This window comes from Nipponia nippon, unplaced genomic scaffold, assembly GCF_047370975.1.
Source record: "Nipponia nippon isolate SJK-2023a ecotype South Korea unplaced genomic scaffold, ASM4737097v1 scaffold_1, whole genome shotgun sequence".
Taxonomy (NCBI): domain Eukaryota; kingdom Metazoa; phylum Chordata; class Aves; order Pelecaniformes; family Threskiornithidae; genus Nipponia; species Nipponia nippon.
The window spans coordinates 94,364,503-94,392,423 of NW_028262290.1; the positions used below are offsets into that span (position 1 = coordinate 94,364,503).

The 27,921-nt window shown below is 43.0% G+C and overlaps 1 protein-coding gene across 1 annotated transcript; it reads left to right on the forward strand.

Annotated features, from left to right (window-relative positions):
• Window positions 1–555: 555 nt before the first annotated feature.
• On the forward strand, window positions 556–27,917 carry LY86 (lymphocyte antigen 86). The gene is made up of 5 exons (XM_009475446.2): window positions 556–872; window positions 14,807–14,893; window positions 16,378–16,506; window positions 23,606–23,658; window positions 27,169–27,917. Exons 1-5 carry the CDS (start codon window positions 752–754, stop codon window positions 27,262–27,264), a joined length of 486 nt encoding a protein of 161 aa, XP_009473721.1. The 5' UTR covers window positions 556–751; the 3' UTR covers window positions 27,265–27,917.
• Window positions 27,918–27,921: the final 4 nt, after the last annotated feature.

The window sequence follows — 27,921 nt, forward strand, 5'->3', positions numbered from 1 at the left end:
TGCACAGTGTCACTAGTGGGCAGTTAAATAACCAGGAAGACAGAAGGAAAAAAATTAAGTCTAGGTTTACCTGACTGGGTATGCTGTTAAATAGTACATTCCTAAGAACCATTGAACAAAATGAACATAAACACGGTATTTAGCATAGGCAAGCAGAAAGGATTCATTCCTAAAAGTTTCAAGGCTTGCTTATTTGGTGTCAGCTTCATCAGACACACCTCCCTTCCCTCTAGCAGACAGATTTGTTACTAAGAAGCACATAGAAACCAAACAATCCGCCTTGCAAAATTTGGTCTGACTTTGCGTGATTAAGACCGAGCGATTTAGATTGCAATGTTTTGCGGCTAGAAGGGCTAAATAAGCCTGTCTGAAGTCTTGACCCAAATGCTTTGACTTCAGGAGAAGAAACTGGCAGCGAGGGAAAAACTAAACAGTTTGCTGCATTGTTCCAGCAGGCACCGAGGCAAAGCTATGCCGTGCAGTGAGGTGTGATTAGCTCCTTTGTCATTAGTTTAAACTAACATGAAGCAGAAAGCAGAAGTCTATGCACACGGAAATAGCACCCTCCAATTCCGATTAGCCTCTTGTTTGTACAACGTTGTGGTAAGCTAAGGCTGCATTGGCTCGCTTAACCCTTCTGCAGGCGCAAATGTAGTAACTCCTGCCTCCCTTGGAAAAAGGAAGGAACACCTCCCTCCACAGAGGGTTGGCAAGAGACGGAGAAGTAATCCTGCAAACTACCACCACCACCATGAAGACATCAAATGTTCTGGTTCTCATCTTCGTCCTGCTTTACATCAATGCCAGCACAGAATGGCCTACGCACACAGTCTGCAAAGAGGACAACTTGGAAATATATTACAAAAGCTGTGGTGAGATTTTTTAAATTTCCATTTTCCTTTTAGCTGGGCAACAAAGTTGTTCTTGTGCAGCAAGAGAGGCTTATAAACCAGGCAACGAATGGAAGGGTTACACTCCCAAGCCGGCACTGGGTTTCACAGCTAGAATATTTTAGTCTTTCAAATATAGCTGGTTTGGTTGACATGCACACCCAAATCTAACTGTATTTAGATAGAAGGTAATAAAGAGGAAATAATGTAACCTAATTCAGAACAATAAACAGCTGTCAAAAATCCAGTTCAGCATGAAAGAGATGACTAGGATTTTTATCTTGAAGTTAGATTAAAAAAAAAAAAAAAAGAGGAAGACCCTAGATCTTTATCTTTTTTACCCCTGGGGCGACACAGTCTCTTCAATGCACTGATCTGCTGTTTTCCTAATGTGCAGCACGAGGCTGTGGTGATGTGCTTTCTGTCCTCCCACTTGGAGTGACAAGGGACCCAGCGTGACAGTGGGAAGGATTTGTGTTCTTCACCATTGCCACTGTGCTTAGCGAGACTTCAGCAGCAGCACTTAACAGAGGCATTTCCCAGGAACCCATAGAGTTTTGTTTGTTCTTTAAATCCATAGAGAAGAAAAGGAGCAAGCGGCACTGAAATGACTGAAAATGAATTCACTGAATGGTGCCTGCTTTCCACCTCTTGCTTTGCTGGCCTTGTGCCTCTCCTATTGTGCTGATCTGCTTTACAGCAGGGACAAAGGGAATTAGATTCACAGACGCCTCATTCATTTTCCGCACGTGATGTGAAAAGCGATTCATGGCAAATGAGCACCCTAGAGTTTGTTTTTCCAATTCATCCTGATACAAAGGATTTCCCGGGGGGCTTTTTCTCCCCTGTAGCTTTCATGCGGTTTTGCACACCCATTAAAACAAAGCCAGTGAGGGACAAGAGAAGTAAATAAATATTTGTAATGCTGTTCTTTACTGGCCTGCTCCCAGGAGACTAAAGTCAGGCTTCACATATTATAAATGGGTATACTGCATTAGGAAAATATTTAATTAGATATTGAATACAAGCTTTGTTATTACCTTTATTTTAGTAAGAATTCATTGTATAAGTTAATTCTGTTCCCTCAACAGGTCTTAGTTAGCATGAGATGCCTTGACACAGAGGCACAGGCTAGAGTTTGAGTCAATTCAAATGGTGATGAAATTTGTCTGCTGGGCATGTGTCAGGCATTGCTTCTTACTATGTACACCACTGGCCTAGCTAACAAAATGCATCTGTTTAGAGCTTGTGTGTCACTTATTTTGGTTTGCCACACACAGAAAGGTAAGAGGTACATTCATTCAGGAGGAATTCACAGCTTGAGAAGCACAAGCCAGAGATCATACAGGTCAGGTCCCAACACAGAGTGGTTTTCTGTTCTCCTGGGCACAACTATGGGAGATAAGATTACACAGATGTGGAAACAATGCAAGAATTAAATCAAATTCCTTGTTTGAAGCCCGATTCCTCACTCCCTTACAGCTCTGGCAGATTCAGTTACAGCAACGCTCACAGCTGCTGTCACAATGTTCTGCCTTGCTTTTTCCAGAGGCTACCACACTTGCAGCATCAGATCAGGATCCATCATCTGCATCGCTGCTGACCCAACTCATAGCCTGGTAGCTTGCATAAAGCAGAAAAATATAAGGTGTTTTGGGCTGAGCCCAAAAATCTACAGTTGGGGAGGATAAATCCGAATACAGTAGTCTACATTGCCTTCAGAGAAGGCACTGCTCTTACTGAGCAAGCTCACCATGGTGCCAAAGGTGCTGATCACCCTTTCAGGAGAGGGGAAGCTTTATCGCCACTTCATTTCACTGTAAACCACAACTAGATGGGCAGAACGTATCTTCGTTCTTTAGCTGTGTCCTGCCAATTGTTCTCACCCAGGAGGGAACAAACATGCCAGTGCCTAGGTTTGACAAGACCCTTTCCCAACAAACCTTCTCGTGACAACTTCATACTGTCAGCAAGCACAGAGTCAATGCTAGGCAACTGCCCATACTCTTCAGCTGTTTCAGGGGAAGACTGCCCTGCATGTCCCTCCAGTCTGAGAAATCCCTGCGGTATTTCCTGCTCCCCTGAAGATGCCAGAGGATGCCACATTTTTGGGATACTGTGGCCACAGTGAGGTACCTAGTATGAAATCTTGGGTAAAGGACTCCCTGTTGGCTTCAAGAGGGTCAGGATTTCACCTCTGTTATTGTTACTATAAACTCTAGGATGTTATCAGTGAATCGGGGTTGAATCAAGTAAAATTTACAGAAGTTGGGAGAATTTTAGCCAAGTACTTCACGCAACTTTATTTCTGGAGCTGAATGCCCTCTATCAACAGATTAATAGAGTTCAGTCTGAGCATTTAAAAAGGAGCTAAGTGTATATTTTTACTTTGCAGTTTATCAGATTCTCTCCTATGATGCAGTAAAAATCTTACTGAAGCCAAAAATATGAGCTAATATAACTCTGATAAACATAGCAGAGAAGCTTAGGTGGATAACTGAAGACAGACAGAGAAAGCATAGCAATCTCCTGCACCCAGGAGCAAGTCCCAGTTCCCTGTCACAAGCACTTGTAAGTGTAAGATAACATGCAAGATGCAGGCATGCGTCAAGCCCCCAGCCTCACTCCATGCTCTGGATCCTTTAAAAGGATCCCCATTCCCACCCAGCCACATCAGACTAAACATTCAGTGACCAGGACCCCCAGGGATGCATCAAAAGAGAAAGGGCTGGACAAGACCCCGTTCATCAATATCATGCGCTTGTAAAAAAGTCATTTAGAAGAAATCAGACAAAAATTCCCAGCAGCAAGTCCATAGCAAGAAACTCAGGCTGAGACGGGTGGTCTAAAAGTAAAGTAAATAGACAGTATGCTGCCTCCTCTATATAACCGCAGGAGACATAACACCGAGACAGTCTATAAATAGCAAGACATTTCCCATCAGTGCCACTTTTCCTCCCAGGAACAAGTGACAAAAACGAAGGAAGATCTCAAATGACCACAAATCACTTCAGAAACCTGGGCAGGGATCCCGAGATGAAAGCAGCACAGGTTAACATCTCCGACTGAGAAAAGAGAACCGTAATTGGCAAGTCTATGCAGAGAGATGAAAAGAACCTGCTACACAAATGGCTGATTCCTATCCCTTTTAATTTCACAGTGATTTTTACAGTAATAACTCTTTTGATCTTTCTAGCTACATTTTAAAAGGCAATTGTCTGGGAATGGAAAGGCGGGAAGGCAATGGTAGCAAAGTGCCCCGAGCAGTTTCCAGTGCTATTCGAGTGTCAGTCACCCACCTCGAAGTGCAAAGTAGTGAGAGACTACAAAATATAACTCTTCAACACGTCTACCAGCACCTGCTTCCAGACCATTCATGTTAGCCTAATTGTCTTAATTAGCCATGAAAACATTCTTACAATGTAGTGTTCAAATGATGCCCTCTTCATAGGGTAAAGCAGGTCATTGCTGCTGCAGACACACAAAAACCATTTTTCAGCTATTTTTACAGCTCTTTCTTGAAATGTTAGTTGGGCCTATGTCAATAAATCAGTATTTCAGAATGCCTGGTTTTGTTTCAACCAGCAAACCCAGACCAGGATGCTCTGTGATTAATAAAGCTCTACATTTAGATGAGGACCTGGGAGATTTCAGAGCTGCCTACTGCCTGAAACTGTAGATTTCTTGACAGTGCAGAAAGGTTACTGGTAAAGCAGAAGGTTCTTAGAAAGGGTCTGAAGAGCACCAGCCATTAAGGACTTTGTTTTCTGTGCACAGGAATAAATAATAGAATTTCAGGGAGACCTTCAGGAGAGTCAAAGTAGTAGTATTTGAAGATGACATCTTGAGAGATATTCCCTAGGCTTTATAAAATGCTGTTCAGACCACACGGGATTTTTTTGCTATCACAGAGAAACACATTTCCTAGTTCATGTACGACTTCTCTGTTTCTTCTTTTTTCATCTGAAGCAACATTAATAGCCATTAGCTGAAGTTTCAGGAGAAGGAGCAACCAATCAGTATTCATTTCAACCTCCAGAACCTAAATATGAAACTGGTTGCACCCTTCTTTACAAGTTTTATATCTGCATATCTACAGATTTAAAAATAATAAAACGTATTTAGCAATATAGGTAACCATTTGCTTTAATTAGTGTCTTCTGCTAGACAAAGAAGCAGGGCCCTATGGTCATCTAGAGAATTATTTTTACATGCCAATACCGATTCCTAAAGAGAGCAAAGTCAGATTGAACTTATGTCCACTGAGCTGCGTGACTGCTCATATAGCTCTATGTCACACTTCAAGCAGGGTCTTTTCTACAATATTTTTTCCTGCCCTATGTTAGTACAGTAGGAGAGAGCAGTGCTGCCCACTTCAGTACAGACGTGCACTGGATTGCATTTACAGGTAGAGAAACTCTCATTCGTATGGCTTTTCTTTAAACTTGTGAGCTCAGATTTAGATCTCCATTAAGATGGCCCCTTGAAGTCAACAGGGTTATTCTGGTGTAAGACCTGCTCTGTTCAGATAGCACAGTATAGACACCCTCCTGTTAAACTCTGCTTTGAGAGAACTTTTCAGGACTAAAAACAAAAAAAAAATTGGAGACTGATGGACTGGGTAGATTACAATTTTCTGACGATTTGTCTGTCCATGCTGAATAGTTTCAGTCTTACTAGGGTCCCCCTCACACACTCAGCCCATCATATCCTTTCCCCAACATACTGAGAGATCAAATATACTATTTCTCTTAAAATACTTTTTCCTTTTTTTAAAAAATAGACCTGTAACACCCATCCCTGCTCAATCAGCAATACCAACTTGTAAACAAACCTGCTAAATTGTCATCATGGTAGCACCAATTTTACAGCACGTAACTTTGTTTTCTATGTCAACCAATGTTACTAGTCCTTTTTCCTCCCTAGCCACACATATCCTTTAATTAAATGATATAAGTAAGCTGATAGCTTCAGCTGGCAAAGAAAAGTCTGAAAAAAATTCTCACCTCATGCATCTTCAGGGCAAGTCTTCTTCTAGACACTTGGTAAAAGAAGGTTCTTTTTCCATTTTTCTTTGGTTTTTTTGGCAGGCATATTGAGCCAGATGCTGCTTTTGGACTTATTTATTTCCCTCAAGCAGTATCCAGCAATTGCTTCTGCTTCTAAATTATTTAAAGCCACACAACACCAGCTCCCCTCTGATCTTTCGTTGCATAGATCGCTAATGGGCAAACAATCAAAGAACTTAAGAATTTCACTTGAAAACATTTTGCTTGTTTGCTCTGTCCAAGTCATCTTAGTGTCATAGCCTTGCTGCTATACTCATCTGGTATAGCTTACTTATTCCAAGGGGAAGGCCAGATGTCGACATACATATTTCTGGCACCAGATCCTAACAAACTAAAGCTATCATCAGAATCGAGGTAAACATAGATATGAGTGCATGTGCAAACCTTTTAAAGTTTTGGTCCCTCCATGAATTAAAACTGCCTTCTGTTTCATTACCTGCTTCATTAGAGAGGATTAAAACTTTCTTTTCCTATGTGACCTCTTAAGGTGGTTCTGGTTTAATTTTACATCTTCTTTTAGAGAGGAGAGTATTTAGTAAGTTTTAAAATGTAAATGGTAAGGAGGAGCAAGAGACAGTTTCATACCTCCAAGGTACTATGGCAAAAACATTAGGTTCAGCATCTAGACTTTGAACCATTTAGCAAAATCAAAATTAATGCTTTCACCGAGACTAGTAGTGGAGAGAAAACCTCAGCTGAACTTTCCCCACCATGCTTTAAATTTTCCTATCTAATTTAGTTCTCAGAAGTTTGCTCAGTGTCCATTTCTTCATCAACTCAACAAAGGTCCTGCGCCATGGACTGCAAGAGAGGGTTGTTTACATATGACAGCCCCTTCTGCTTATCTGCAGCTGCTAAATCTAAACTAGTAGACACGTTTTCCACCTGTCGACTTTTGCCACGTCTTCAGTTGTTGTAGCCACTGAGTCACTAAGGAATTGCAAGCAGGAGGGGTAACAGCCTGCAAGGCAAGCCATAAGAAAAGGTGCTCTCCCCTTTAGAAACAAATAGGAGAGACATACCTAAAAACTGTATATTGCATTAGTCAAGTAGTACTGTCAGCAAGGCAGAACTGTCATTTGCTACTGCACACTAAATTTGAGTCTCTATGGAGGGAGCAGTCTAATATACTAAACAGGTGAGTCACAGCTCTGTTAACGTTTTGATGAACATTTGAGGTTAGCTTCCTGTATTACATAAAGTAGAAGTTATCAAAAGGCACATTCACACTGTATCAAGTCAGGAGCAAGAGCAAACCACAGTTGCTCATAAATGCTCCAGTGTAAAGCTTTCTGTGTAAGCATATGAAGCATTGCTAGGCTTTGACGTTGCCACACCATCTCATCTAGAGCTGTCAAAGCCTCAAAATAGCTCTGGACCCTACAATGCTTACAGTTTACAAAAAAAAAAAAAAAAGAGGCAGGAGATCAGGTTCTCACAGCAATTTAATATCCATCAGCAAAAATATCCAGAATAATCTAACAAAAATTAACACACCTCAAAAATGCAAAAAGGACTTCAGCATTATTGTGTGTTGGTGCCACTGCACCAACTTCAAGGAGGCTTATGGCAACCTAAAACTAAGGAGGAACAGTAGCCATCGGGGACAAGATACTGAAATACCCTGTACAGAACCACGTACCGAATCCAAAACCTCTGATCTGTCCCAGATGCTGCTTTTAGACTCAGAAGAGCTTCCAGTTGCCAAAAGCTAGGATCTTGAAAGCTACCACAAATTAATTCAATGCACCAGTTTCCTCTTCACCTGAAGATGGATGGCTCCTGTCAAATGATCCAGTGGTGATCAGGCAGGCAGAAACCCAGCTAGTTTCCTCAGCAGAGGAAGCATGCCATTCCAATTATAGCTTACTGCCACGCTCCTGCGGTGGATTTCAACCCATCCTGGGAAAAAGGGAACATTTAGCCCATTTATATGCTGCTGATTACTGTTCTGTATAATCAGCGGTAAAGCCTGCTATCCCAGAGCATGGCATGTGTCTAACAGCAGGGCAGTTTCTAGTAATGTTTGGTTCTATTTCTGACACAAGTCTGCAAGTCTGTTGTGAATCCCCAGTCATACTGGCAAGCACTGATGTCCAGAGATCTATCTCAAGTAGAGCAGTGTAAAGAATGATTAAAAAAACACACGAAGAGAGAAGAGACAGATCTGATTAGGAATACAGGCAGATACTCTATGCATCTTACTCATGCAGCGCATGGTGTTTTCTTACCAACAGAACAGAAGAACAAAGACTTTCTCCTTCTAATACATTCCCTGCTGGGCCCAAATTAATGCAGCATTTTCTTGTTACACTGCTGTAGCTGAAGCCTGCCCTGCCTCCCTTTCTTTCTCAAGCTAACTAGGACAACTCAGGATTATCAAATACAAATACCGATCTATATGTGCTATCTCTCAAAGCCAGCATCTTTCAGTTTTTTCTTCTCAAACAGGCTTAGACAAAGCTTTGTCACACCACACAAAGCACAGAAACCCCCCTTTCCAAATACCACCACTGGCAAAAGGAAGGAAAGCCTCCATGAACCTTCAGACACTGGGCCTCCCCTTGAGCCCTAGCAAACAGCTCTAACAAGCTTGCTGTTAAGAAAGGTGGTTCAGGCAGGAAAAGGCAGGGATGCTCAGCTCAAGTCTTTGGCAAGGCTGCTTTATACACGCTGGTGACACCTCCATCCTCAAACACAGCCCTCCAGCTGTAGTGAGCCCCTCACCCCTGCTGCCTTTACAGGGGCTTCCCTCCAGCTCATCACACCACACAGCTCTTTGCCCAGGCCACCAGCAGCTCCATGGCCACAGGTGGCAGCTGGGCAACCTCAGCTTGGTACTGGGCAAATCTCTTCCTCTCTTCTCCATCAGCCACACTTCAAGCCTTTTGCTCACGGGCTGAGCCCTCTGTTCCTCACAGCCCAAACACTGCTGCTATTGCAGTCAGTGCCCCAGCAACACGTCTGGAGAAGCTACCATCCTCCCGAGTTACTGTTTCTGAATATTTGTACATTTGGACATCAGTTATACTCAACAATGAGTTTTATTTGAAATAGTAAGAGACAAAGTCTTCGTCCTTTATTTAAACTGACTTTGTAAGACACAGGAGTTGCCTTGCTTCAAAACTAGGGCTGTAAACACAGGCCAGTAATGCCTGTGCTTTAATCTAACCAAACTATATATAATTGCTCTTTGCATTGTCAGTGTTCAGTATTCTTGAGAGAGAAGTGGAAATTATTTAAGTATTGCATAAACACTTTTTAAAACCATATTTTAAGTTTCTCTTGCTAGTGTTCTGGGCTTTTTTAGCTTATAGATTATACTGAGACCAAATCTTCAGGCTTCCCTCTACAGCCATGTCAATTTTATCATAAAGGAAGCAGTTCTTCAAGCCACCAGCCATCTCCAAGAGCTTCAGGTTTAAGCAGACCTCAGAGACCATAAGTTGATAGCACTATTTGCAAAGAGGAATTCCCACAGTCTGTACCCCCAGGATATCAAGTATACATGAACTGTATTCTTCCCTATTCCTTCACCTCCACATTGCCTAATCAAGCCAGAAAGGTACAGGAGATAAAACATACCATGACTTCTGCGAAGGAGGCCAGAGTGCCTGTCCTAACTAGGCAAAAACCCAGAGCTGGTCATGTCTGAGGTGAGCGTCTTGGGATGAAGCATCCTCACAATAAACTAGCCACAGCCAACACGAGTCTCACAATTTGTTCTGCTCCCCTCTGAACAGAGGGTCACTTTGCTTCTCCCAGCCATGTCTGGACATGGCAGTGGCATGCAGGGAAGGCAGGCCCAAAGGGAAGCTCATTAAACTGAAGGTGCTCAGGGAAATCTAGATGCACAACTGGAGAGCTGCTAATTCAGCTGATGCTTCCTCCTCAGTACCTCATAAGTAGATTCCAGTGTCAAATATAACCTTGAGCATTCAGGTTAATTCATTTAAATAGACATTAAAGGGAAAATGTTGAATGAATACATAAAGTCTGAGATCCCAAACAGTTCCTCATTCTTTCCCTCTCCTTTCATCACCTTGAATATTATAAGGACTAATGATTTAATTTTATTAAGAGCTTTGAAGGTGAGGAGTGTTGGGCAATTACTAAATATGTTTCTTCCTTGTGCTAATTTCCAGCTCCTTTAGCACCAGTCTGTCCTTGTATGACCCTAGCCAAGCACAGCATTCAATTATGTGGCCTATTTGTTCCTAAAAAGTGTTATTTTGAAACACTCAAAGCTTACCAATTTGGAAAGTCTTCTCACCACTGCAAGACTTACAGATGTGAACTCTTACAAGCAAAGCTCGCCTGCTTGCTGCTCCTATTCACTTGTACCACTGATTTTCATGCTCATACGGAAACAATGTGATTTTGGAGCAGATTCAGATGAGAGTAAAGCCAGTAGAGGATAGTTAAACAAGATGGGGGGAGGGAGAGAGAAGAATAGAAGAGACTGTTGTACACTAGCCCAGCAAAATTCCGATAGTGGGTGCTTCCCATCTGGCCATGCAGTTTCAGTAATGCCCAGTTAGTCATCTAGCAGCTCAGGCTCTGAGGGACATAGCCACAGCAGTTTAGCACATTATCATTCCCAGCTGTCTGCTTCATCTTCCTCCTGGAGATCACCTCCCAGAGCCCAGGAGGCTGAACAGACACCTGGGGCATAAGGGTAGCCCCAGCTCACAGCCCTGTGGCTTGGCACGCACTGATGTTCAGCAGGAGCATGAGCTGGTGGCCCCACAACTGCAGTAACTGAGGCATGAAAGTGCGTTCCCATCTGTTGTCCCTGTTACTGGCATAATAATCTCCATCAAAGGTACAAGACTTACAGCCAGAAGGGTCACATAGATACACTACTGTAAATATCTGAGCTAATTTACCTATAAGCCTTCTGCCAAGAACAAGGAAGGGCAGGAAAAGAAACTCTAGGAAGAAAAGGTGAGGAACTCATCTGAGCTTCTAAGGCTGTACTACGCATGCCTGCTCAGTCTTCTAGAAAGACCCAGCCAAATTCATTGCTGTGAGCACCTCTCAATAGTAAGCCAGGCTGAAATCTTGCACTATGGTGCCACTACAGGTCATATGCAAGGAAAACCACATTCCAAGCCAATATAGCAATAAATCTCCACTAGGGTACTTGGGCAAGGGTGAAATGGGAGGTGGGATGCATGGGGTCATCTGGCACTATACCACATAAGATGCGATTGGTGGCAAGATGCCAGGTACATCCCAGATTTACCTCTCGCAAAACAGGACTGTACTACAGAAGCCAGTCTTCAGTGAGAGCTGTACATTCAGTGCTAGATTCAGTTGAGAGCTCAGCATTAGCCACAGCATCAAGTTCAAATAACAGGTCTAATAGATCTTACAATGCATTGATTGTTTACAAAAAAAAAAAAAAAAAAAAGGACTTTCCTCTTTCTCAGAGCAGCTGCCTGAAAGATTTAGAACTGTCTAGAGAGAAACTTCTGTCAAAATCCTGCTCCCAGGCACCTTCGTGCTAGCTGCAAATATGTTGCAGCCCAAGCCCTTCTCACGTAGATACACAGAGACACAAAAAAGGCGCTTTTCCCCACCCCGCCACCCAATAAGCAGATTTTCACTGATAAACCTCAACGTGTTTGCAAAATTTCCAGCAACGTTTTAAGTGTTGGTAATATAGCAAAGCTGAACTGGAAAAGCAAAACTCTGCAACCAGTTGAAGAGTTTCTAGTTTTAATTATGGAAGAGGGAGCAGATTGAAGGGAGTGGGTGGAGGGAAGTCTGGGAACGTACAGTACTGTGCACTATGAAATGTTGCAGGGAAGTGGAAGGCTGAAGGTCAGCCCCACGTATTTTAGAGATTTAACAGTAAATGTTATTGCTCTGCACATGTGAAAGACATAACATGTATTTTTTTCAGTCTAACCAGCTCACTTCAGATTGAGGCAAACAAGGAAGAATAAGTATTAAACCTCCATAAGAGACACACAGTGACTCACAGTTGTGCATCTGAGATGAAACAGAAAAACTGCAATTGCCTCGAGTTGCCTTTGCTACACGAGAGACTCCTCAACATTTAAGGAAAGAGGGGTATGGCACACTACCTTAGTTCATAGTACACAGCTCAATTTACAGACATCTTCACTTACCAAATAGTTAAGCATCACTATTTTCTTTAATTTCCTTTTAGCAGCAACTTTTCTGCCTACATGTTTTGGAATCCAGACTCCCTGGCACCATAGCTTTAGCAACATAGCCATCCTTTCAATTGATTTCAGCAGGAGGCCCCCACATACACCACAATACCTAAGATGTTGGACTGCAAAGTCATAGCCTGAATTTCCACAAGGAGATAAACATTAATTGGGGCTTCTTTTGCCAGTGGAAAAGTCTACTTTTCTCAGCAACAGAGTAACAACACAAAAGCCAAGTGCTTTAATTCACAAATTTTGCTGGAATTTCTCATGGGAGCGCTTCCACGCTCTCTTCCTCTCTGGGGACCAGACAACACTTCTCTGGATATGCCAGAGTCCTATGCTGCATCACTAGCAGTGCAGCAGAAGACACCCATGGCTACAATGCACTGTGAAATATGTCATCTGGCAGAACAGCTCAACCCACAGGAGAGAAAAAAAAACACACAAACAAAAAACCAAAACAAAAAACCAGGCATGAGACATCCAAACTAAAACAACCCTGAGGTCAGGTTCATTGTAAGAAACCCATGCTTTCCAGGGAAGCTTGATTTCATGAACATCCCCTTTCTATCCATTTATTGATGATAAATTTTGAAGTAAAAATTTAACTTCTAGCCCATGATTTAGTTTGTTGAGTAAAGCACAGCCTAGTCTCTTTGAAAAGAGAAGAGCATCATGTATGTTGCAGTGCCATTTTTGACCATAGCTCCCTCTGGAAATTAGAGAGCTGACAATTTGTCACAGGACAACCAGCGCTGCCTGTCAGCATCAATGCCCAAGTTGCTCCAAATCTGAGCAGCTGCTTCCTGAACCTTGTCATTGCACCACACACAAAAGAGAAATGAAAGGGGCTCTTGCAAAAGTCCAGAGAAAAGCAGAAACCAAGCCCTGAGAGGTGGTAGAGACCAGAGGGGAAGCACGCATAACGGTCCAGGAGAAAAGAGAAGTTTGGCACGTTTTCCGGCTGGAGCAGGAAAACGCTCTCCCACCCGATTGCAACAGCTTCTGAAGCTGCAATAACAAAGCAAGAACTGACAAGAATATGGAAAAGTAGGAAAGGCAACCCTCTGACTTTTGTCACACTTGAGCAGATAAACAACTCCAGGCAACTGCAGAGACTGCTTTAGTGGTGTGGAGGACAAAATCTAGCACAGAAGCAGAGAGCTGTGGGAAATATCACAGTGGCTTTTACCTCCCTCCTTCAAACAATTATTTTAATTTACCAGAACTTAAGACCTGGCAGCTCCTTTCGGACCACACTAACAATCCATGTGCTTGCAGAGCCTGGCTTAGTTAGAGCCTCCAGCTCCTCCCAGCACTTTCATTCATTTCATGCTCCCCTCTAAGCAATCAGGCTTTGGTCACGCAGGCTTGCTCCCTGCCAGCTGCTACAGTTGTAGGGCACTGCTGCAAAAATAGGGTCAGACTAGAGAGATACTAGCTCAGCCTCACAGAGGACACTCGTGACTCAAGTTTCACCACAGCATCAAAAGAAAATTCTCCCAACCCATTCTTTCAATTCAGTGAAAAGATTACCTCAAGCAACAATAACTTAGAAACAGAATTCAATTCCCAAGCCTGTATTTTGTCACCACCAGTTCTATGTAAACCGGGGAGCCTATGGCTGCTTCTGCACATGCTGCAGTCGCTTCTCTGGTTTCCACAGAGAAGGACAGCGGATGCACAGGCTGGCTAGAAACCCACCATGAGGGATAAACCTATGCCTAAAGCAAGCCTTGAGGCCCAAGATGATATGCTGCCAAACCAGCCAAATTTTTCATCTCCAGCCATGGCTCTAGAAAACACTTGCACGTGCTGTCGGTTGCGGCAGCTGAGCTGTCAGTTGTTACTGCTGGGTGTCACCAGAGTGACATGTTGGCAAGCCTTCAGGCATAGCACGGAGTCTCATGGAGGCTAGTTAAGGAAGAAGGTGGAAGTGGGGAGAAAGCAATTATGTTTGTACGAGAGTTTTGGAGCCCGATACAGAGAAAGGGGTACTGCAGGAACTGGTAAGAGCCACATTCATGTCAGTTATCAGCTGTAGGTCTCCCTTCAACCCCAGCTCTGCTAAAGTCTCCCAGAAAGGGAGAAATGTAGAATATTTCCTGGGTTAGAAATATCACATGATGGTGGACCCAGCATGAAATACTGCAGGATCTCAGTTACACTATTTTATTTTCATTTTTGGGCTTTTCATCCCACTTCAGGATTCAGTTTCTCAGACAGCCTCGCCAAGTCATCTTGTGATACAAATGAACTAAAAAACATCATCATAACCAATTGCTCATCAGTGCTGAGGAAGGAATGGTGATACAGAGCCTGGGAAGAGCATCTGTGCTAAGACTGCACTATTGAATGAGTATTTACTACCCACCACCATGGGGAGCTTGCCTTCCCTGAACTTGGCTCATTTTCTCACACAGTAAGTTTTAGGCCACATATAGGCTATCATCTGAAAGTTCAAGACTGAAGTGGCAGGAAGGACAGGAGTAGCTACTAAACACAGAGCATAGGAGCTCTGAGCACATCTTGGAGAATTTCTAAGGAATATGTAATCTGTTTTTTTATAACACTTCTACATTTTATTGTTTTCTTCTATACAGTCAGTATCTCATTAAAAACATAACTTGTTACCCACTGCTTTTCTGTCTCCAAACAGATCCCCAGCAAGATTTTGCTTTCAGCATTGACCGTTGTTCTGATGTCACAACCCACATCTTTAACATCAGAGCTGCAATAGTCCTAAGTAAGTGAATTGTTATTTTCTCACACCATAAACAGGTACTGCATGTGTGAGTGCTGGTATTAAGAAGCAAGGATGACAACCTCCTATAAGATATGAATGGGCTTCATTTCTGAGAAATGTCAAAGCCTGCATAAGGCTACAGAAGTGTCAGTTGTTATCAGCTCTGCCTCAGGCTACATGTGTCACCCTAAGCAGGTCATACCAGCCCTCAGCCCCTGTTGCCCTCCTTCCTCTGACCTAACCACTCATTTGCGACAACCCTTCATCTGTACGTATGGATAGCCAACATGGGGGATGCTTTAGAGCGTACCTTCACAGCTAAGTCTTCTGGGGAGAGTCTTGCTGGCTAAGACAGCTACAGCACCCACGCTCTTGTGGGTAAGCACCAGCAGTGCTTACCAGATCACCAAGGCTGACCCTTGCAGGTGGGAGACTGAACTAAGGGACCACCGCAGAGTAAGGTGGGGCACCTCCTGCCACACAAAGTATGCTGGGGAGTGCTGGGGATCCAGAGCACTGCAGGAGTGCTAGCCTGAGGCCATACAGTCATGCCATCAGCTCACCACCTGTGTTAGCTGAAATTATACCCTCCAGCACTTGACTGATCAGCAATGAAAGGTCAACAGCAGAACTGCATTTGTGCACAAGCTAATATTAGCCATAGCTTGACTTGTGATCCTTGCACAGGAAAGCCACCTTCTTGCAACCCTATTAGCCCCAAGCTCACCTAGAACCTCTACTACCAGAGCATAAATATTAGAGCACTCCTGTATGCTCCTGGTACTGAAAATAAGTTTGTGTGCCAAGTGTCTTTTAGCACTTGGGAATGCTTCCTTGCATGCAAAAGGTCCCCCTCCTGTGAGACATGCTGCCCTTTTGCCTAGGGAGCACCCGTTTTCATGTGGCTGCAAAGTTAAACAAGCCTGCAAAATCACATTACAGGCACTTGCAAATACTTTTCTAACAACTCAGAGTACAGGCCCTCCCTCTAAATCCAGTAGCCTCACTGGCTGTATCTATGTTAGCAAGCCAGGCACAAGCAGGCAACCTCCCAGCACTCCCAAGCTGCTATGCTGGTCCCTGGCACAGGTTTTGCTTGAGCCACCTACGGTTTTCCCAGGCAGAACATACATACCACAGGCTGCTCCTAGGAGCCCGCTGGGTATGGTCCCTCTGCTAGGGACAGTAGGAAAGAAAGTTTAGTTGTACAGACAAGATTTACTGTGCCAGTTGGCCACAGAGTCAAAGAATGGTCATGGGCATAGTTTATTTAACAATAAAGATATATGCTATTATGTCCCCTGTTATATACCTTAAGGGACTTAGAAACCTGTTCCTGAAGCATGGATTTTTATGTATGAGGAGTTCTCAGTGAAAACATTCAATGGCTTAAACAGCACAGGAAAAAAGGAAATTTTAAAAAATAAAGTAATAAACCTGCTTACCCTTGCACTTTCTCTGAGCTCTTTCTACTTTGTGTGTAGGACACAGCATCAAGGAACTGTACATCAAGGTTGACCTGATCGTAAATGGGAAGACCGTCTTAACCTACTCAGAGACGCTGTGTGAGCCGGGTGTCTCTAAGCTTATTTTCTGTGGAAAGAAGAAAGGAGGTAATTTAGGTAGCACTAAGTGTTTGATGGCTACTGAATACTCCAAGCAGGATGCACCCACTGCGTTGTTGAACAGACCGATACATCGTAATGTTCTGTTTACTTCAACGGCATGTTAATGGATGACAGAAACACAGTAGGACAGAGATGTTTTAATTTCAGAGCCTCCCTTTTCCCCTGTTTGCTTGCTTTTCTTTTAATCACAGAACATTGCACACACATGAGATTTCAAGTCCATTAAAAAGTAACTGTGGTAACATGACCCCATCCAACAGCAGAGAGATTCATAAACCCTATTTATAGCCACATGGTCATCATGTGAGCAAGAAGTATGACAAAAATAAAGGCCAGTTCTGTAAAAGAAATGGCTGAGCAAACAAGTTGCTCTGAACATTTTCTTCACTATTAAGCAAGTAACACTTCCTGTCCTTAAAGACAGCTCTTAACTCACTTTAAGAGGAATTATGCTTGAATAAGTATATTTGGACCAAGATACTATTTGATCCCATCTATGGTTTGCATCTTGTTTCTGCTCAACGCATGCCTGTGTGTCAGTCGGATGATTTCAGTTCACGCCCGTCAAAGTGCCACCTGGTGCAGACTTGCACTAGTTGGTTTACAGTGGCATTAGCTGTCCCCAGGAAGTAGGCACCTTTGGTCCCAGGTGCACCTGGGCACCTCAAGGTCCCTTCTGCCACAACCCAGGCCAGGCAGTGCAAAGCTAGCCATGGTGTGTCCAGAAGAGCTATGATCATGCCTCTGGACTGTAAGATCCACATACCTTAAATGGTTATTTTTTAAATCCCTCTTACATCACGATTGTCTCTTTAGGCTGATTTTAAAATAAACAGGTAGAGCTGCAGGGACGTTTCAAAGTTGTTGGAGCACCAGTTACTTTCAGAAGCTCTGGTTTCCTTCCGTTCACTTGCATCCCTGTCCTGATAACACTGCAATAATTCATGTGCAAGGGCTATGAGCTTAAAGACCATGCACAGTGCTACTGCTAAGACAGCCCCTGGAAAATTACTAAGACATTTCACACAGCATAGAAACATCACAAAGAATAATAGAGAAATTCTGCATGAGCAACCAATTATGTAAATCCTGTAAGCCAGATAGACAAAAAAATTAAATTCGGAGGTTTCTTCAACTGTGTATTGAATTACAAGGGGAAAAAAAAACACCCACAGACCTACTGAAAAACTATCTTATTCTGATGAAGCACTAAATAACATCCTTTAGAGAATACATTAAGGAGAAGTAGAGTCAGTCCTGAGCAGAGCACAAACTGCTATTCACACATTAAGCCACAAAGCCAAAACCTCCTGGGGTTTCCAAGTCCCTTAATCTTAAACTGACAGGTGATTGTTTCTACTAATTGAAGTACATTATGATATAAAACCATAGTTGGTTGCTTAAATAATACTATATATCTTCATTTAGAAGCATCCCTAAGTTAGCGCAGGGACCTCTGCCACACACTTTTTAATACACACCCTCTTGTTCAGTAGCTGGTTTTATTTAGTAATTCAGTCACAGTGGGAAAGAAGCGAACTTTCTCAGACTAAGGTTCAAACTGAAAATGTGGTATTTCTTAATTAGTTGACATTTGATTCTAACCCATGTTTCAGGACACAGAATTGAGCTGAAGACTAATTTGAGGCAATTCAGCACAGCCATAGTTTACCATATTAGCACAGCTGTAAACCTGACCTAATACCTGTGCAGAAAGGACAACATTGGGAATGGCCAAGTATGCAGCCTAGCAAAGGTACAGATGAGCAGATAGCCCTTTCAACTGAAGCTTTTCATACAGAGCCCCTTTTTCCCTGTTGTACGGGCAACATTTCCAATATCTGGCCAGACCCGACCTGAGTTTAAATACAGTTCCACACAGAATTTTCTTGCCTTCCACAAGGAGGCCAAAAATTGCCTGTTCCTCCCTCTTCCAAAATGAGACAGAACATGGTTCTGCTACAGGCTTTGTTGGTCCTCTCACTCATGTGGACAAGCGGAGCAGAGGTTACAAAGAAAAGAGACTTTAAGAGCTGGATGCGGCAAAGTCTTGGTGTTTGGGGTTGTTTTTTCTTTGCTCTCCTACAATGCTACAGTTTTGCCATGACTGGAAATACTTTAGGAGACTTAATATAGCTAGAGGTTTCATGTTCATCATGATCATACAGTATTTACTATTTATGTTAATGAAAGGTCACATCTGGCACTGCATACTGAGACTCCTAAATAGGATTCCAAGATCTTTTTCTTTGAACTATATGCCTCTTGTGAAGTTGTCAGCTCAAAGGTTGCAAGGAAATGGGCCATCATCCATTTAAGAAAAACAAAACTGCTAAATTCTTTTGGCATAACATGAACTCAGCTCTTCCCCTTTTTCAGTAGGAAGGGCTGGTTATTCCCCATTTCCTCTAAAGAAAATAGTTACATAAGATTTAACAGATTTCCCAGTGCAATCACTAAAATGAGAGAAAAAGACCTACCAGGGTAGTATTTAGCAACATGCCAACCACAACTTGCAGGCTTAAACAAAGCATCCTGACAAAAGATAGTTGCATCCTCTGCAAGTCCACAAGTTTTCTTTCAGGCCCAACTGATAAAGGCACCATCGGAGCACTTGCATGATTCCTTGTGCACACTCCCAAACCGTAGAGGCCTCCCCACCCCTCTTGCTTTGGACCTCCATTCCTTTACATTATTGCCTTTTGGTAGGTGTTACAGCGAGCAAGTTTCTAAAATAGTATTTGTGAATAAAAGTAGAGAACGTTGCATGAATTACAGAACTGCGTATCACATTCAGAGTTTAGCTACATGTTTTGAGAAAGCACCCACACCACAAAGCTAGGTCTTTGAGCTGATATACAATGCCATCTTGCTTAGCCCCTTCATCTCACTTTTTCCTCCCCAGTAAAGAGACTGGATATTTCTCACCCAGATATGTATTTATATATGGTTTTTCTCACTCAACTATACATCTATAGCTGGCAGTTATTCAGATCATTCCTGCATCCATAAAACTCTCAGAAGTTGTGTGTCAGTTGCATGGGTGCAAGATCTTGTCCTAGAAGAACTCCAACATGGAGCATTTAAGCTCTAAAAAAGATTTAAAACATAGGAAAAGGAAGAGGTGGGTGCAGATGTACAGGGCCTTTATATAGTACAAGAGTGTGAGAATGTTTAAAGATTTTTCAGTGCAAGGAAGATTTGAGAAAGAGGAGTGAGAATTTCATTATAGGTGTTTTGTCAGGAATGAAAGGCATCTTCACAATAAATGATAACTAGTAACTTGAAGTAATCCTCAGGAAGTTCTTACACATTTGAAGGCTCTGCTTCATACTGGAAGCTACTGGAGGCCTGGCTGCTGGCAGGGAAAAAGACTAAGTTACTTTTGGTAGAAAAAAATAGCAAAAAGCTGCTACAACAAATACAATAATATAAAAGACAATAATATCACCTTGAATCAGTGGTACATTAGAAATGTTTTCCAGGATGCTCTACAGAAGTCACCTTCAGTTAAGTCTTTAAGAAAAAGGGCTGAAAATAGAAGGTGGACTGGAAGTACATCACCGATGACAGCATGCTTGACAAATACCATAACTTAACAGCAAACCAATAAAGACATAAGGGAATTCTTAATTGGAAAAATGCACTCATGATTTACGCTGTTCCCAATGTTGGTACATTTTTCCAACTACATCTGGGCTTGCTCTAGAAAGACCACAGAATTCTTTCAATGAGCTAGGCTCAGTGTTTGTGACAGTTACACTTACTGCAACAGATGTGTTCATCCTCTTGCAATGCAGGAATACAAAAATATATGAATACATAGAGAAAAAAAATGTATGAGTATATGAAGGATGCTGTGATAAACTACAGTCCTTAAAGCCCTGGAGGATGTTTACACCTCTGGAATTATAGCAGAAATCCTCATGCAAGAGGAACATTGAATGGGCTTTGAAAAGCCTGATCCAGCCACCATATGCACTGAGGTTGCCATGGTCCAAAGTGAGTATGAATGATAAAATTCAGCAGTTCTATGGATCTATATTTTTTCCTGGCAGATCTCAACAGCTGAAAATGAAAGCTGCCCTTGCTTTCCTATCAGGACATACTTTCAAAGCAGCATAGGCCTTTTTTTCCCCCCCTCCACATCACTGAAGCAAGGAAGGTCACAAGAGTTTTCTAGAGGCCTGGTTACAGAACCACAAAATGGTTGAGGTTGGAAGGGACCTCCGAAGGCCGTTTAGTCCAACTCCCACCTACTCAAGCAGGGCCACCTACAGCCGGTTGCCCAGGACCATATCCAGGCAGGGCTTTTGGGTATCTCCAAGACTAGAGACTACAACTTTTCCGGGCAACCTCTGTCAGTGCTCAGTCACCCTCACAGTAAAAAAAAAAGTCTTTCCTGATGTTCAGGAGAAACCTCCTGTGTTTCAGTTTGTGCCCTCTGCCTCTTGTCCTGTCACTGGGCACCACTGCAGAGAGCCTGGCTCCATCCTCTTTACACCCTCCCCTCAGGTATTTGCACATACTGACGTGGTCTCCCCTAATCTTTCTGTTCTCTATGCAGAACAGTCCCAGCTCTCTCAGCCTCCTCTCATTGGAGAGATATTCCAGTCCCTTAAGCATCTCAGTGGCCCTTCACTGGACTCTCTCCAGTAGCTCCATATGATTAATAACTGTGAACCACTGCAAGACCCCTGGTTAGAAAGAGCTAAATAAGGACAATGCTGAAACACAAAGCAGTAAACGTGGACCTCAAACTGGACACACAGCACCTAGCTCCACAGTTTGAGCCTCCCTAAAAGATAGTAAAGCCCATGAGATTGATTACCAAGCAAAGGCATGGCTACCATAAGTCAGAGCAATCCCAGAAAACTTTCCAGAGAAGGCTGAGGCAGAGCCCTAAGACTGCATTCATCTAGCTCTGATGTAATCATTACTTTGTCACAGCAAAGTAGGAAAAAAATAGCTTCTACCTACACTGAAGGAGAGATTAGCATTGCCATCATTTCAGAAGCAAATTTATGGCCTGATGACTCCTACGTCATTTTAAAATATAGGCTTTACAGAGCTTGAACGCTGCATCTGTATGTTTAGATCCTGGATGGCTTTCCAACAGTCTAGGCAAGACCCTAATGAGTCACATGATCCAAGAGGAGTTTCCATGTCCCTGTGGAGAAGGACTTTGGGAAAGGGTGATAGTTCACAGCCCAGTTTCCTCTTCACTCTCCTCTGCTGCCATCCAAGATTTGCTAGGCTCAGAGCTGACTGAAGGAGAGAGAGTCAAACAAGGATCTCTACCGAACAAAAGGATACACGAACCACAAGCCACACCATTGCATGGCCCACACCACCCTGAGGGGGCAGCTCACAACATGGCTTAGCACACACCACACATACAGCTCAAGTCCCAAGGGAGTCAGTCATCACCCAAGTCATGCAGTCTGCAGTGCCTCTAACTCCCATTTAGACTCCAGTAAGTTGTGAACTGAGAAGTGGGCTGTACTGTATTTTTAAAATTCTTGAGTCACCGCTCTCTGCAGCAGAGAAGTGTCAGACTCCAGGGCTCTCACTTCGTGCACAGAAGCAAACAGCAATGGTGGCTGCTCTTTGAAAAGTAAAAGGCTTCTTGGTGTCCAGGTGAAGTAGCCAGGGACGCAGAGGAGAATGAATACAGTATGAGTGCTGCAGCATAGTTGATCAGTTTGAGAGTGACAAGTCAAAACATACTTATTAAGTCTCAGTTTTGGTATTAGGTTCTTCAGGGCAACACTGAGAAGAAGTTCTGCATCTTCTCTACCTCCCAGGATCATCAGGGCATTACATTTAATAAACTCCTCATTAATGCAAAGGTGTAGGACATTGGTGATGTCTCAGGTTTCTCCTACTCTTTTCCTAGTTTATCTTCTAGTCATGACTCTTTCATATCAGTTTGTTATAAGGCATTGACTAACATTTCATGGCATGTGTGGGGAAGACCTTCTGTGAACTCTTTTCCAAGTCAGATACCTGCTGCATGGTGGGATGGACCATACGGCAAACACATTACAAACCTTTTGTCCAACCTTTCACAAGAAACGGTTTAAACCAGCACAGTGAGACTGGACTAAAACAACTCTCAAGAAGTGACAAGCATCAATATGCCAGCACATACTCATATAAATATGATGAAACACTTACTCCTCTGTCACTGTCAAAGTAAAGAATATTTCATGACACCTACAAAATAGAATTCTTAAACAGTTCTTAGACTTTTCCATGACTTGTGGAGGGCAAGTTGTGCAAGAAATTCTGAAATACTGAAACATCTACAAATTTTATTTTCAGTCAAGTCTGCACAGTTTGGCCCAGTAAGCTATGAAAAAGTAGGAGGAACTGCAGAACAACTTGCTAATTCTGTCCATTAATGCCAAAGTTTCCCTTTCTTCAACGGCAAAAAACCAAGCATGCTGCACAGTTAGGGAGATGAGGATTGGAAGGTGGAACTCCTGGGCTCTATTCCAGTCACCAACACCACTTGTGATGGCTTTAGCACATCATGTAACTTCTTGGTGAACGCTCTCTCAGCAGCGAGATAGACATGTTCTTATTACTTTAAGGTCATGTTCAGCAAGCAGTCAGAAGTCCACACCTACAGAAACATTCAACTCAGACTGGTTTTTCTTAAAGTTACCAAAACATTATAGTTCAACTATTGCAGCTGCAGGTGTTTAACAGATCATGCTAAAGGACTTGTGTCTGGCAATCTTCCTCCCCTTTCATTGCCCCATTTGCAGGAGGCATGCTGACATAGGAACACCCACCCAGTTGTGCAAAGCCATGCTCCCCTCCTCCACTCAGCCAGGGACTGCAGGTCCTCCTCCTTTAGATCAGGCTCTGCCCTGCTTTCCCCATAAGGCAGTAGACATACTAACATTTCTCTCAGGAGGGCTGTTGCAAGACTGTGTATAGAGCACTTCACAGTTCCATAACACTTGTCACTGGAGCACTTTGGAGTGCTATTACAAGAAAGCATCTATGATCAGCTGCTTGTTTCCTTCACGCGCTGCCTGTCTAACCACCCATCACCATTTTTGCTTTTCAGAACACCTCTACTATGAGGGACCAGTCACACTGGGGATCAAAGAAATCCCACAGGTAAGTTGGTCACAGCTGTGGTCCCAAGCAGAAGGGCTTCCTGGATGAGGTATGGTCAGAGGAATACCAGCAATCATATCAGCATATTCCAAGCTCCCCCCGCTGGCACACTGGATCTGACAGTGTTTACATGACTAATCCTTTTCAACATGAAATTAAGTGGCTTTGCTTAAAGCACTAGAGAGCCACCAGAGAGAGACCAGGCACCATTAGAGTCCAGAGATGGACAGGTTTTCTTAGGACAGCAGATCCCTTCTACCAGCAGTAAGTCATGCAGCCATACAGTTCTTTAGTAGGTTCCCCCTCTATTACTCTTAAAATGGCAACAAAAGAAGCAGCTCCAAGGGACTTCTGATAGACCAAGGCTGCAATTCAGCTCACTCCTTAGTGGGCTGAACAATTTGGAGAAGCTCATTCATCCTCACTGGCTATAAAGGCAGATTAAAACTATTGCAATTGTACATGTTCCTCTGCACATATATGGTGTTAGATACAGACAGAAGTATTCTAGGTTGCAACTGAAAGTACAAGTTATTAGGCTAAGGACACTTTCTCTGGACTTATGGAGCCTTAAAGAAAGTAATTTCTTCAAAAGGTGTGAAAACAAGCAGTACTCTAGGCACTGCTCTGAATTTCCTGGTCATCCATTACAGATGCTTTTTACAAGCAGTCTTCTCCACACTCAGCTAAGTCTCCTTCTTAAAGGTCAACTAAATCACACTGCAAAGCAAGACAGCTCTCAAATGCTGAACGCACCAGTGTCTCTTAACTGGGCACAACATGAAGCTATATTGACCAGTAAATAACACAGGATTTTTAGCCACAGACACAAAGAGACTGGATTGAAGGGGAGAAGGCAACATCTGGATCATCAAGGCATCTAGTTGAGAATGTGGTGAAGACAGGATCACTGTCACCACTGTGAAAGCACACAGTTCAGGTAGTCAGTCAAACACTCCTCAGATTTACTCACAGAGAGAAGCGCAGCACAAGCTCTCAGTTCTTCAGCAGCAGACATAAAACCTATGTCACAGCCTCAAAGATGAGGTCTGGGGCTTGCTCAGCACTGGGTTGGTGCAGGAACAGGCAGAGACAAGACCAGAACAAGAATACAGAACAAGGACATGAGCCCCAGAGGACCAGGCTTGCCAAAACCTACGGAGGCAATAACCAGGATAGTTGGCTTTTGGAAGGATTGAGCCTCCATAACAGCTACCATCTCATATGTCTCAGTCTTTCCTTGGTGATAGCAGCAACCACAACCTTCATTTTCCAAGGCTCTCACACAGGGAGCTGGGCCCCCTTATGCAGACTGTTATCCTACCCTTACCAGCCTGCTTCCCTAAAGGCTATGCCTAGAGATGCTGTGTTTAGCAATGTCTTTTGTTCTCCCACACTGGAGTGCCCAAGCTCCTATCAGTCAGCATCCTGCTCCAGGAGCAGCTTTACCAACATACTGAGGACACTTCTATAGTAAAGGCTCTAGACAGACTGAGGAATAGGTCTTTAGACCAAGAGGAAGCCCTAGAAACATCCACACAGACCAATAAAACTCCAGTTCTGGGCAAATTAACTGAATTTGGAGCCAGATATTCTAAGACTGTTCACAATCCTCTTTTAATATCAATTTTTACCCATGAGCAAAAAGTTATTCTGACAGGAAAAAAAATCTAGTCACTAACGAGCAATGGAAATGAGTTATTATAAACTCCCTTCCATGAACAAAACTATGAGCTTTTGGAGAACTAACATGCTTGTGGGAAAGGGAACAGGAAGCCTTTTTTGTTAATTAATCAATCAGGCAAATAACTCCTTATTGCTGGCATGGAAGGATGGTGTTATTCCATGCAGCAGTTGTCTTCTGCTCGTTACAAAGAACAGCCTCATCTGAGCAGCCCAAAGGATTTTTGCACAGTCTGCACAGCGATTACAACAAGGCTGTATTCTCATGAGCATGTTGCCATTGGGCCTCTCTCTAAATTTGGATGTTACACTTAGCTTGAACCTCTGTGAGGACACAGGCCAGTTATTGCTTTAGAAATCCCATGGTAAAAGGCAAATACCAAGAAGCCTGACTCATTCTAGCTGTGCCTCCTTCTACTCCACAGCCAGAAGAGTCCTGAGCAGGGCAAGGGCTTTCTATGGTTCAAAGCCAGGAGGCCACTGCTGCCAAGCTCTCCTACCCCAGGTTTTGCTCCCCTCCACGCTCCAGAAAAAAACAGAAAGGAATACTGCAGTGCCAGCAATCCAGAGTGAATTAGATCTAATTCACCTCTTCCTCCAAATCTGTTAAATGAGCATTGTCACCTCCCCTGCCCAGTGCAGACACTTGGAGAAGGAGGAGAGAGCAGTTTTGACCAATACAAAAAAAAAGCCATGGCTTCTTTAAGGTTAAGATTTTTTGCACTGCAATGATACAAGTTATCCCCAAAGCCTGAAGTATTCATAGTTTTAACTACACTTACTCAGCACTGGTGAGGCCACACCTCAAGTGCTGTGTTCAGTTTTGGGCCCCTCACTACAAGGACATGGAGGTGCTGGAGCGTGTCCGGAGAAGGGCAATAAAGTTGGTGAAGGGCCTAGAGCACAAGTCTTATGAGGAGTGGATGAGGGAGCTGGGGTTTAGTCTGGAGAAAAGGAGGCTGAGGGGAGACCTTACTGCTCTCTACAACTGCCTGAAAGGAGGCTGTAGCGAGGTGGGGGTCAGCCTCTTCTCCCAAGTAACAAGTGATAGGACAAGACGAAACAGCCTCAAGCTGCGCCAGGGGAGGTTTATGTTGGATATCAGGAAAAACTTCTTCACCGAAAGGGTAGTCAGGCACTGGCACAGGCTGCCCAGGGAAGTGGTTGAGTCTCCATCCCTGGAGGTATTTAAAACACGGGTAGATGTGGTGCTTGAGGACATGGTTTAGTGGTGGACTTGGCAGTGTTAGGTTAACGGTTGGACTTGATGATCTTAAGGGTCTTTTCCAACCTTTATGATTCTATACACAAGTTTAATTTAAACTACCTCTTGTTTTATTATATGGGAATTCATTACAGATTGAGTCATCTATACACACATCCCCCAAGGTGCTCTTCTATAAAAATTCATATCAATAACAGTGTACACACTGAAAAACAAGCTCCAAGGAAGACAAGTGCCAGACAACCAAGCACCTCTTCCCCTTCCAGTTAAACAGCACAGGCCATACTGCACTTGCTCATAAGAAACATGAGAAGTTACACAGATTTGAAAGGAATTTTTATGCATCAAAACGTTTTGTTCCCCTTGCGCTGTTTTAATTTTGAACTTGTGCTGTCAGCATTGATATCCCTGATGAGAGTATTTTGGCAGAAAATATAGACAAGTCCTTTACCAGTTCTGAAACATTTGGACAGGAAAGGTTTCGGAGGAACTTGATGGGAAAAGTGTTATTCTGTTTCTAGGAAGAGGACTCCCTCATAGAAACAGAAGCAGTTATATACTACTGATGGGTTAATCTCTTGTTTTGTGTTTGTCTCATACAGGGAGATTACACTATTTCAGCAAAGCTGACTAATGAAGATCACGTCACTGTTGCTTGTGCTGATTTTACCGTGAAAAATTATTTAGAGTATTATTAGCAACAAGCCAATTTCATGAAAGCTACAGACTACCAAAGCTATTCAAGCCAAGTGAGCTGCTTGCATGCTACAATGATTCTGAAGGAAATAATCCCCACATGGTGGTTCTGATGCTATTCCTTTTTATAATCCACTATTTTCAAGAAGTCACTAGACCCTCTAGTGGTAATTTTATTTCTAAATGCACACGAGCTCACTTTTTGCTTCTAATACATACAGCTGCAAGTAGAAAGTATCTGATACCAACATTCTCATCTTTGGATGAAAATAGCATGAGGCAGAACAGGCAAGAGCCTAAACTTTTTTTTTTGCAGGAAGTTATGGAGGCATCCATTTCTAACACAGGCTAAAGATGACTTTCATATGTAACACATTATGCAGTTACAGCACTCAACATTTTCAATCTTCCCTGGGGCCTGTCTGGAGCCTCCACTAGTATAGATTTTGTTATAACCACAGAACAAAGGCCAAATAGGATGAACATGCCTTTTTTCCAGTGATCCATGTCCTGTCACTAGATTCATATGACTCGAGTCTTCTGGAGTCTACCTGAAATTTTTTGTTCTTTACTGTCTTTTAAGTGATACGTGAATCATTCTGTACCTAAGCTATGTGCTTTTGTTGCTTCCCAATAAATTCATAATGAGAGAATATATT